Genomic DNA, 12,882 nt, shown 5'->3' with positions numbered 1-12,882 from the left:
GGTTGAAAGCCCGTTGTTGACACGGGAGGATTAGGCGGATGAGCATAACCTGGACTATGTTGACAAGTTTGAGCTTCTTGTCCGCCAGGGTTTGGATGCATGTTTGGACTCCAGTCAGCCCTCCTTTTTTACCCCAAGACAGGCCCGTCTCCTTCCAGGAGGTGAGGCCCGTAGGGGGTCCGGATCGGAACTCGGGGGATGCGACCCATTCGGTGTCGCGCGGCTCGGTGATGTAAAACCACCCCGACTGCCACCCCTTCAGGGTCTCCACAAAGGAGCCCTCGAGCCATAAGACGTTGGCCATCTTGCCCACCATGGCGCCTCCGCACTCTGCCTGGTTGCCGCGCACCACCTTCGGCTTGACGTTCAAAGTCTTGAGCCATAGGCCAAAATGGGGGCGAAAGCGGAGGAAGGCCTCGCACACGACGATAAACGCCGAGATGTTGAGGACGAAGTTCGGGGCCAGATTGTGGAAATCCAGGCCGTAGTAGAACATGAGCCCCCGGAAAAATGGGTGGAGAGGGAAGCCCAGTCCGCGGAGGAAATGAGGGAGGAACACCACCCTCTCATGGGGACTAGGGGTGGGGATGAGCTACCCCTTTTCGGGGAGCCGGTACGCGATGTCATTAGACAGGTATCCGACCTTCCTCAGCTTTTTGATATGTCCCTCCGTGACGGAGGAGACCATCCACTTGCCTCCCGCTCCGGACATGGCTGGAGGAGGTTGAGGTGGGGAGTGCGGACTTGGGCGCTGGAGCTCGAGTGCGCAAGAATGGATAGGCGAAGGAGGAAGAAGGCGTAGGTGAAAAGGTGGATCCTTATCCCCTTATATGGGTGGACGCAACTACATGTCCCACCAGCCTGGTAAAACTCGCTTATCTCCAAGCGCCGTAATCAATGGCGCGGTTGGGCTACCCACGCCCGTATTGATGAGAATCCCGGGATAAGGGGACATGATCTCTGCTTTAACAAGACGTGCCAAGGAAACCGCCTCGCATAACGCGCTGAGGTGGGATAATGAAACGACTCGGATAAAGGCTTGGCCGTGGTGTGTCACGCTACGGAATACGTCAGCAGATTAGATTGGTGTAAATATTATTCTCTCTATGGCAATATGTGGAAACTTATTTTGCAGAGCCGGACACTATCTTTGTGTTCAAAATCTTCTACGAAGTACTTGGAGGAGGAACCCGCCTTGCAATGCCGAAGACAATCTGCGCGCCGGACTCGTCGTCATTGAAGCCTGGTTCAGGGGCTATTGAGGGAGTCTTTGATTAGGGGGTGTTCGGATAGCCGGACTATACCTTCAGCCGGACTCCTGGACTATGAAGATACAATATTGAAGACTTCGTCCCATGTCCGGGAGGGACTTTCCTTGGCGTGGAAGGCAAGCTTGGCGATACGGATATGTAGATCTCCTACCATTGTAACCGACTCTATGTAACCCTAACCCTATCTGGTGTCTATATAAACCGGAGGGTTTTAGTCCGTAGGACAACGTACACATCAACAATCATACCATAGGCTAGCTTCTAGGGTTTAGCCTCTTCGATCTCGTGGTAGATCTACTCTTGTACTACCCATATCATCAATATTAATCAAGCAGGACGTAGGGTTTTACCTCCATCGAGAGGGCTCGAACCTGGGTAAAACTTCGTGTCCCTTGCCTCCTGTTACCATCCGGCCTAGACGCATAGTTCGGGACCCCCTACCCGATATCCGCCGGTTTTGACACCGACAACAGGTGTAAGCCAGATTTACACATGCAAAACACTTAGGTTGACTTGACGAGCCTAGCATGTACAGACATGGCCTCGGAACACAAGAGACCGAAAGGTCGAACATGAGTCGTATAGAAGATACGATCAACATGAAGATGTTCACCGATGATGTCTAGTCCGTCTCACGTGATGATCGGACACGGCCTAGTTGACTCGGATCATGTATCACTTAGATGACTAGAGGGATGTCTGTCTGAGTGGGAGTTCATTAAATAATTTGATTAGATGAACCTAATTATCATGAACTTAGTCTAAAAACCTTTTCAAAATGTCTTGTAGATCAAATGGCCAACGCTCATGTCAACCTCAACTTCAACGCGTTCCTAGAGAAAACCAAGCTGAAAGATGATGGCAGCAACTATACGGACTGGGTCCGGAACCTGAGGATCATCCTCATAGTTGCCAGGAAAGCAAATGTCCTAGAAGCACCGCTAGGTGATGCACCCATCCCAGAGAACCAAGACATCATGAACGCTTGGCAGTCATGTGCTGATGATTACTCCCTCATTTAGTGCGGCATTCTTTACAGCTTAGAACCAAGGCTCCAAAAGCGTTTTGAGCGATATGGAGCATATGAGATGTTCGAAGAGCTGAAAATGGTTTTCCAAGCTCATGCCCGGGTCGAGAGATATGAAGTCTCCGACAAGTTCTACAGTTGTAAGATGGAGGAAAATAGTTCTGTCGGTGAGCACATACTCAAAATGTCTGGGTTGCACAATCTCTTCTCCCAGCTAGACATTAACCTCCCGGACGAGGCGGTCATTGACAGAATCCTTCATTCGCTCCCACCTAGCTACAAGAGCTTTGTGATGAACTACAATATGCAGGGGACGGTGAAAACTATTCCTGAAGTATTCTCAATGCTGAAATCAGCGGAGGTGGAAATCAAAAAGGAACATCAAGTGTTGATGGTCAATAAAACCACTAGTTTCAAGAAAGGCAAGGGTAAGAAGAACTTCAAGAAGGACGGCAAGGGAGTTGCCGCGCCTAGTAAACCAGTTGCCGGGAAGAAGTCGAGGAATGGACCCAAACCTGAGACTGAGTGCTTTTATTGCAAGGGAAAGGGACACTGGAAGCGGAACTGCCCCAGATACTTAGCGGACAAGAAGGCCAGCAACACTAAAGGTATATGTGATATACATGTAATTGATGTGTACCTTACCAGTACTCGTAGTAGCTCCTGGGTATTTGATACCGGTGCGGTTTCTCACATTTGTAACTCAAAACAGGAGCTGCGGAATAAGCGGAGACTGGCGAAGGACGAGGTGACGATGCGTGTCGGGAATGGTTCCAAGGTCGATGTGATCGTCGTTGGCACGCTACCTCTGCATTTACCTACGGGATTAGTTTTAAACCTCAATAATTGTTATTTAGTGCCAGCTTTGAGCATGAACATTGTATCTGGATCTTGTTTAATACGAGATGGCTACTCATTTAAATCCGAGAACAATGGTTGTTCTATTTATATGAGAGATATGTTTTATGGTCATGCCCCACTGGTCAATGGTTTATTCTTAATGAATCTCGAACGTGATGTTACACATATTCATAGTGTGAATACCAAAAGATGTAAGATTGATAATGATAGTCCCACATATCTGTGGCACTGCCGCCTTGTCAAATCGGTGTCAAACGCATGAAGAAGCTCCATACAGATGGACTTTTGGAGTCTCTTGATTTTGAATCATTTGACACGTGCGAACCATGCCTCATGGGTAAAATTACCAAGACTCCGTTCTCCAGAACAATGGAGCGAGCAACCAACTTGTTGGAAATTATACATACTGATGTGTGCGGTCCAATGAGCGTTGAGGCTCGCGGTGGATATCGTTATGTTCTCACTCTCACTGATGACTTAAGTAAATATGGGTATGTCTATTTGATGAAATACAAGTCTGAGACCTTTGAAAAGTTCAAGGAAATTCAGAATGAGGTACAGAATCAACGTGACCGAAATATAAAATTCTTACGATCAGATCGTGGGGGAGAATATTTAAGTCACGAATTTGGTACGCACTTAAGGAAATGTGGAATCGTTTCACAACTCACGCCGCCTGGAACACCTCAGCGTAACGGTGTGTCCGAATGTCGTAATCGCACTCTATTCGATATTGTGCGATCTATGATGTCACTCACTGATTTACCGCTATCATTTTGGGGATACACTCTAGAGACAGCTACATTCACTTTAAATAGGGCACCGTCTAAATCCGTTGAGATGACACTGTATGAATTATGGTTTGGGAAGAAACCTAAGCTGTCGTTTCTAAAAGTTTGGGGATGCGATGCTTATGTCAAGAAACTTCAACCTGAAAAGCTCGAACCCAAGTGTAAGTGCATCTAGTGCCACCCCTAGTTGGTTTTGGAGTATTGACGACAAACCTAGCTGAGGGACTAATGTGTTTGTGAGAATTGCAGGAAAACACAGGTAGAAGTCCCTCATTGATTCGGTTTTACTACCAGAGATGACCCCTAAAAATGTACGAAGACATTGAAGACAATGGTGGTTTATGAAGATATTCATATTGAAGACAATGACATGAGAAGACTCCCTATGAAGCTTTTGGAACTCGAAGACCTAGATCCTTCGTAGTTTTATTTCATTCATGTTGTGTCATAGGAACCACCGTACTGTTAAGTGGGGTCGAAGAGAACCAATCAGAATGACTGAAGTGATGCCTAATTCAAATCCTATGTCTTCGAACGAAGACTTTGAGAGAAAATCTTGTCCAGAGTCAGACAAGTCAGCTTTACTTGTAGCCCAAGTAAAGTTGCCGTGTGAGTTCAAAATTCGACCGTTGGTACATGTGTCAGTTCCTTAGTGACCCAGGGTCATTTCGGACAGATCAGGTCGGGTTGCCAAGTGGCTATAAATAGTCCACCCCCACAACCATAAACGGTTGGCTGCTCAGATTTCAGTGCACGGCTTTTGTCGTTTGAGAGCAACCCACCTCGAAGCCTTTGAAAGAAAAATTCCCAGTGAGGAGAAAAGCCCTAACCACCCAGAGCCAGAGTAAATTGGGAATCACTTAAGTCTTCGTGTCTGTGTGATCTGAAGATTTATTACACTTGAGGACTGTGCATCCTCCAGACGGTTAGGCGTCGCGTTCTGAGCATCCAAGAGAAATTGTGAATTGCCGGTGAACGAAGTCTGTGAAGGTTTGGGAGTCTACCTTGAAGACTTACCAGAGTGATTGGGCGAGGTCTGTGTGACCTTAGCTCAAGGAGAAAACGGTGAGGACTGGGTGTCTTGGACTAAGTGTCCTTGACTGGGTGTCCGGGACTGTGTGTCCTTTGGTTTAAATACCTAGCCGCTCCAACCAGACGTATAGTTGTCACAACAACTGGAACTGGTCCAACAAATCATTGTCTTCAACGTGTCACTGGTTTCATCTTCACTTCCCTTCAACTTACTGTTGTTCATTGTGAAGCCATTGCATGCTTGCTCTATCTTTTGTCTTCACAACATAACTGTATGATTTGATTGGCTTCATAACTTCTTCCTACCTGATCCTTATTACACTGAAGCTTTTGTCACTGTGCTTTCACTTTATTGAATACTTGACCATGGCTTGCCTAGTGTAATCTAACTTCCGCTGCTTAGTAATAGGCATAATCTTCACTGTTTGTCTTCATAACTTCCACGTTTTGAAGACTTTCATAAAAATCGCCTATTCACCCCCCCCCTCTAGTCAATATAACGCACTTTCACCAAGTCGGAAAAATGCGTCTTCATAGGATACCCTAAGGAAGCCATTGGGTATACCTTTTACCTCAGATCCGAAGGCAAGATCTTTGTTGCCAAGAACGGGTCCTTTCTGGAGAAAGAGTTTCTCTTGAGAGAACTAAGTGGGAGGAAAATAGAACTCGATGAAGTACTGCCTCTTGAACCGGAAAGTAGTGCAGGTCAGGAAGATGTTCCTGTGGTGCCTGCACTGACTAGAGAGGAAGTTAATGATAATGATCAAGGTACTTCGGATCAAGTTGCTACTGAACTTTGAAGGTCCACAAGGACACGTTCCACACCAGAATGGTATGGCAACCCTGTCCTGGAAATCATGTTGTTAGACAACGGTGAACCTTCGAACTATGAAGAAGCAATGGCGGGCCCAGATTCCAACAAATGGCTTGAAGCCATGCAATCCGAGATAGGATCCATGTATGAAAACAAAGTATGGACTTTGACAGACTTGCCTGATGATCGGCGAGCGATAGAGAATAAATGGATCTTTAAGAAGAAGACGGACGCGGATGGTAATGTTACCATCTATAAGGCTCGACTTGTCGCTAAGGGTTGTCGACAAGTTCAAGGGGTTGACTACGATGAGACCTTCTCACCCGTAGCGAAGCTGAAGTCCGTCCGAATCATGTTAGCAATTGCCGCATACTATGATTATGAGATATGGCAAATGGACGTCAAAACGGCATTCCTTAACGGCTTTCTTAAGGAAGAATTGTATATGATGCAGCCGGAAGGTTTTGTCGATCCGAAGAATGCTAACAAGGTATGCAAGCTCCAGCGCTCCATCTATGGGCTGGTGCAAGCATCTCGGAGTTGGAACATTCGCTTTAATGAAATGATCAAAGCGTTTGGGTTTATGCAGACTTATGGAGAAGCCTGCGTTTACAAGAAAGTGAGTGGGAGCTCTGTAGCATTTCTCATATTATATGTGGATGACATACTTTTGATGGGAAATGATATAGAACTTTTGGACAGTATTAAGGCCTACTTGAATAAGTGTTTTTCAATGAAGGACCTTGGAGAAGCTGCTTACATATTAGGCATCAAGATCTATAGAGATAGATCGAGACGCCTCATAGGTCTTTCACAAAGCACATACCTTGATAAGATATTGAAGAATTTCAATATGGATCAGTCCAAGAAGGGGTTCTTGCCTGTGTTGCAAGGTGTGAAATTGAGCTCAGCTCAATGTCCGACCACGACAGAAGATAGAGAAAAGATGAGTGTCGTCCCCTATGCCTCAGCCATAGGGTCTATCATGTATGCCATGATTTGTACCAGACCTGATGTAAACCTTGCCGTAAGTTTGGTAGGAAGGTACCAAAGTAATTCCGGCATGGAACACTGGACAGCGGTCAAGAATATCCTGAAGTACCTGAAAAGGACTAAGGATATGTTTCTCATATATGGAGGTGATGAGGAGCTCGTCGTAAAGGGTTATGTCGACGCTAGGTTCGACACGGATCTGGATGACTCTAAGTCACAAACCGGATACGTGTATATTTTGAATGGTGGGGCAGTAAGCTGGTGCGTTGCAAGCAAAGCGTCGTGGCAATAATCTAGATGAAGGAGTTCATCACCGACCTAGGAGTCATACCCAATGCGTCGGGGCCGATCACTCTCTTCTGTGACAACACTGGAGCTATTGCCCTTGCCAAGGAGCCCAGGTTTCACAAGAAGACCAGGCACATCAAGCGTCGCTTCAACTCCATTCGTGAAAATGTTCAAGATGGAGACATAGATATTTGCAAAGTACATACGGATCTGAATGTCGCAGATCCGTTGACTAAACCTCTTCCGTGAGCAAAACATGATCAACACCAGAACTCTATGGGTGTTCGATTCATCATAATGTAACTAGATTATTGACTCTAGTGCAAGTGGGAGACTGTTGGAAATACGCCCTAGAGGCAATAATAAAATGATTATTATTATATTTCCTTGTTCATGATAATTGTCTATTATTCATGCTATAATTGTGTTATCTAGAAATCATAATACATGTGTGAATACATAGACCACAACATGTCCCTAGTGAGCCTCTAGTTGACGAGCTCGTTGATCAACAGATAGTCATGGTTTCTTGACTATGGACATTGGATGTCATTGATAACGGGATCACATCATTAGGAGAATGATGTGATGGACAAGACCCAATCCTAAGCATAGCACAAGAACGTGTAGTTCGTTTGCTAGAGCTTTTCCAATGTCAAGTATCATTTCCTTAGACCATGAGATCGTGTAACTCTCGGATGCCGTAGGAGTGCTTTGGGTGTACCAAACGTCACAATGTAACCGGGTGACTATAAAGGTATACTACAGGTATCCCCGAGAGTATCTGTTGGGTTGATACAGATCGAGACTGGGATTTGTCACTCCGTATGACGGAGAGGTATCTCTGGGCCCACTCAGTAATGCATCATCATAATGAGCTCAATGTGACCAAGTGTTTGGTCACGGGATCATGCATTACGGTATGAGTGAAGTGACTTGCCGGTAACGAGATTGAACAAGGTATTGGGATACCGACGATCGAATCTCGGGCAAGTAACGTACCGATTGACAAAGGGAATTGTATACGGGATTGATTGAATCCTCAACATTGTGGTTCATCCGATGAGATCATCGTGGAACATGTGGGAGACAACATGGGTATCCAGATCCCGCTGTTGGTTATTGACCGGAGAGTCGTCTCGGTCATGTCTGCGTGTCTCCCGAACCCGTAGGGTGTACACACTTAAGGTTCGGTGACGCTAGGGTTGTAGAGATATTAGTATGCAGTAACCCGAAAGTTGTTCGGAGTCCCGAATGAGATCCCAGATGTCACAAGGAGTTCCGGAATGGTCCATAGGTGAAGATTTATATATAGGAAGTCCAGCTTCGGCCATCGGGAGAGTTTCGGGGGTAATCAGTATTGTACCGGGACCACCGGAAGGGTCCCGGGGGTCCACCGGGTGGGGCCACCTATCCCGGAGGGCCCCACGGGCTGAAGTGGGAGGGGAACCAGCCCCTGGTGGGCTGGTGCGCCCCCCATGGGCCTCCCCCTGTGCTTAGGGTTGGAAACCCTAGGGGTGGGAGGCGCCCCACCTGACTTGGGGGCAAGTCCCCCCCTTGGCTGCCGCCCCCCCTTGGAGATTGGATCTCCTAGGGCCGGCGCCCCCTCCTAGGGGCCCTATATATAGTGGGGGGAGGGAGGGCAGCCGCACCCAAGTCCTTTGCGCCTCCCTCTCCCCTCGTAACACCTCTCTCTCTCGTTGGAGCTTGGGGAAGCCCTGCCGAGATCACCGCTGCTTCCATCACCACGCCGTCGTGCTGCTGGATCTCCATCAACCTCTCCTTCCCTTGCTGGATCAAGAAGGAGGAGACGTCTTCCCAACCGTATGTGTGTTGAACACGGAGGTGCCGTCCGTTCGGTGCTCGGTCATCGGTGATTTGGATCACGACGAGTATGACTCCATCAACCCCGTTGTCTTGAACGCTTCCGCTCGCGATCTACAAGGGTATGTAGATGCACTCCCCTCTCCCTTGTTGCTAGATGACTCCATAGATTGATCTTGGTGATGCGTAGAAAATTTTAAAATTCTGCTACGTTCCCCATCATCACGCCCCTAAGGTCCTGGTTTGGAACACGCGCGGCCTCAATGCACGCGCTCGCCGCACCGCCATCCTGTCGCTTGTTGTAACTGCCAATGCATAGATCGCCCGCTTCCAAGAAACTAAGATGCAGTTAGTTTGCTCGTCGGTTGTCCTTGAGACTCTGGGCTCGGATATTGATGACTATGTGTACTTGCCCGCTGTTGGGACCCGTGGCGGCATCCTGTTGGCATGGAACAGTAGAGAGGTGACTATCACCGATCCTCTTTTCACTACCAACACCTTGTCTGCTAAGGTCTCCACTGCGTCCGGCGTTGGCACACCCTAGTGGCTCACCGTAGTCTATGGGCCCCAACTTGATGACGAGAAGGTTGCCTTCCTGCAGGAGCTGCGCGACATCCGCGACGTGTGCCCCGGGCCATGGATGTTGTGCGGGGACTTCAACCTAATATACCGCGATGAGGACAAGAACAACGGGAACGCCAACCACCGCATGATGGGTCGCTTTCGGCGCGTGCTCAACGACCTAGCACTCAAGGAAGTGTACCTCGGCGAGAGACGCTACACTTGGTCGAATGAGCAGTCGCCCCCGACCCTCATCCACCTCGACCGAGTCCTATGCACCATGGACTGGGAGGAGCTTCATAGCGCGTGCCTCCTACGCTGCCTCGCCTCCGTCGTCTCCGACCCAGCCCCCTCCTCCTGGATTGCTCATCGGCTGCAACTATGCACCGGCGCTTCCACTTTGAGGATTTTTGGATTCGCCTAGACGACTTCAACGATGTTGTCGCGGCTGCATGGCACTCTGTCCACGTGACAGACCCATTCCGGCGCTTCATGTTGCACATGCAGGTCACCGCGCGCCAGCTAACTAGCTGGAGCTCGCGGACTGTTGGGAATGTGCGCCTCAGGCTTGCGGTCTCCCGAGAGCTTCTCCTCAAGCCCGACACTGCCTTGGAGAGTAGAGCTTTATCCGTGCAAGAAGACTGGCTGCGTCGCCAGATCAAGGCCTCCTATCTAGGCATTGCTTCTTTGGAATGCACCATCGCCCGCCAATGCGCCCGCCTCGCGACACTCAAAGACGGAGATGCCAACACGTCATTCTACCACCGGCAATGCTCTTATCGGCGGCAAAAGAACATGGTGCACAGTCTTGAGGCTGGCGGGGAGATCATCATGGACCCGGAGGGCATGGCCGCAGCTGCATACGCGCACTTCGACGCTCTGCTTGGCACCGTCGTGCACCGGGAGTGCACCCTGGACCTCTCCGCTCTCATCACGCCTGCCAACCTCGATGACCTTGATGCACCCTTTGATGCTGAGGAGATATGGCAGGCCGTCAAGTGATTTCCCACGCGCAAAGCGCCCGGTCCCGACGGCTTCACCGCTGACTTCTTGCGCGCCTGTTGGCCCATCGTCAAGCAGGACCTCGTCGACGTGTTCCAGCAGCTATACGAGCTCCGGGGCCGAGGATTTAGCTGCCTTAACCAGGCGCTCCTCACGCTCCTGCCCAAGCGCACGGATGCCCGCTGCCTTGGAGATTACAGGCCCATAAGCCTTATCCACCTCGTCGCCAAAATCTTCACGAAGGTCCTCTCGTTGCGACTCGCGCCCAAGCTTAACGCACTCGTCAGCGCGAACCAGAACGTGTTCGTCCAGGGACGCTTGTTGCGTGACAACTTCATCCTCGTCCGGCAATCTGCACACCTTCTCCATCAGCTCAAGGCACCCCGCTTGCTGTTGAAGCTCGACCTGGCACGGGCCTTCGGCTCTATCAGCTGGCCATTTCTCTTCGAGGTCCTGCACCAGTATGGATTTGGCTGCCGCTTCCTGGACTGGTTGGCCATTCTCCTTTCGTCAGCCAGCACCAAGGTACTCCTGAACGGCAAGCCCGGCCCGACCATTTGGCACCGCTGCGGATTTCGACAGGGCGATCCCCTCTCGCCCCAACTATTCGTCCTCGTGGTCGACACGCTTAGCCGTCTCTTCCGCTGAGCCACCGAGACGGGCGTCCTGTAGTAGCTTCACCATCGGCATTCGATCCCCGCCGTCTCGCTATATGCGGATGATGTGATCCTATTCTACCACCCCACCCAGGGCGACGCCATGGCCGTGAAAAGCATCATGTAGCTCTTTGGACGTGCCTCGGGCCTCTAGGTGAACTTCTTGAAGAGCTCGGCCACCCTCATCCGCTGCGACGCTGATGAAGTGACACACATCATTGACACACTTGGCTGCCCCATCGTGAACCTGCCTATCACTTATCTTGGCATTCCACTCACGGTCAAGCGTCCCTCCGCTACTCTGCTTCAACCTGTGGTCGACAAAGCTGCGGGCATGCTACCTACCTATAAAGCGCGCCTCATGAACATGGTCGGCCGCCTCGTCTTTGTCAAAGCCGTGCTCAGCGCCATCCCCATCCACCAGCTGCTAGTGTTGGCGCTCCCGAAGCGGATCATCAAGACGCTTGAGAAGATACAGAGGGGTTTCCTCTGGGCCGGGCGTGCCGAGGCCAATGGCGGCAACTGGCACGTCAACTGGAGGCGCGTCGCACAGGCGATCTCACTTGGCGGGCTTGGCGTCCAGGACCTCGAGCGCACCGGCCTCGCTCTACGCACGAACTGGCTGTGGCTAAGCCGCACCGATAACGCCAAGGCTTGGAGTGGACTTGACCTACAGTTCTCCGCCGATGAGCGCACCTTTTTCTTTGCCTTCACCACCATGCAGGTCGGCAATGGCCAGCTTGCCCTGTTTTGGGAGGACCGCTGGATCGACGGCCGCTCCGTTCGCGAGATCGTGCCGACGCTTCATGCTTGCATCCCCAAAGGACGCCACAAGCTTTGGACGATGGCGGATGGCCTTCAGCTGAATAGTTGGGCGCGTGACTGATGACCCACAAGTATAGGGGATCTATCGTAGTCTTTTTGATAAGTAAGAGTGTCAAACCCAACGAGGAGCAGAAGGAAATGATAAGCGGTTTTCAGTAAGGTATTCTCTGCAAGCACTGAAATAGTAGGTAACAGATAGTTTTGTGATAAGGTAATTTGTAACGAGAAACAAGTAACAAAAGTAAATAAAGTGCAGCAAGGTGGCCCAATCCTTTTTGTAGCAAAGGACAATCCTGGACAAACTCTTATATAGAGAAAAGCGCTCCCAAGGACACATGGGAATTATCGTCAAGCTAGTTTTCATCATGTTCATATGATTCACATTCGGTACTTTGATAATTTGATATGTGGGTGGACCGGTGCTTGGGTGCTGCCCTTACTTGGACAAGCGTCCCACTTATGATTAACCCCTATTGCAAGCATCCGTAACTACAAAAGAAGTATTAAGGTAAACCTAACCATAGCATGAAACATACGGATCCAAATCGGCCCCTTACGAAGCAACGCATAAACTAGGGTTTCAGCTGCTGTCACTCTAGCAACCCATCATCTACTTATTACTTCCCAATGCCTTCCTCTAGGCCCAAATAATGGTGAAGTGTCATGTAGTCGACGTTCACATAACACCACTAGAGGAGAGACAACATACATCTCATCAAAATATCAAACGAATACCAAATTCACATGACTACTAATAGCAAGACTTCTCACATGTCCTCAGGAACAAACGTAACTACTCACAAAGCATATTCATGTTCATAATCAGAGGAGTATTAATATGCATAAAGGATCTGAACATATGATCTTCCACCAAATAAACCAACTAGCATCAACTACAAGGAGTAATCAACACTACTAGCAACCTACAGGTACCAAT

General features: G+C 49.3%; 1 protein-coding gene across 1 annotated transcript; it reads left to right on the top strand.

The window, feature by feature from the left end:
• The first annotated feature begins 9,963 nt into the window (after positions 1–9,963).
• On the top strand, positions 9,964–12,006 carry LOC147959326 (uncharacterized). The gene is made up of 3 exons (XM_087532602.1): positions 9,964–10,455; positions 10,543–10,989; positions 11,275–12,006. Exons 1-3 carry the CDS (start codon positions 9,964–9,966, stop codon positions 12,004–12,006), a joined length of 1,671 nt encoding a protein of 556 aa, XP_087388728.1.
• Positions 12,007–12,882: the final 876 nt, after the last annotated feature.

This window comes from Triticum urartu, chromosome 7A (assembly GCF_056163025.1).
Source record: "Triticum urartu cultivar PI428250 chromosome 7A, HENAU_Tu73, whole genome shotgun sequence".
In the NCBI taxonomy this organism is placed as follows: Eukaryota; Viridiplantae; Streptophyta; class Magnoliopsida; order Poales; family Poaceae; genus Triticum; species Triticum urartu.
Note: the sequence above shows the minus strand (reverse complement) of the source record. Positions and strands in the feature narration are given on the sequence as shown.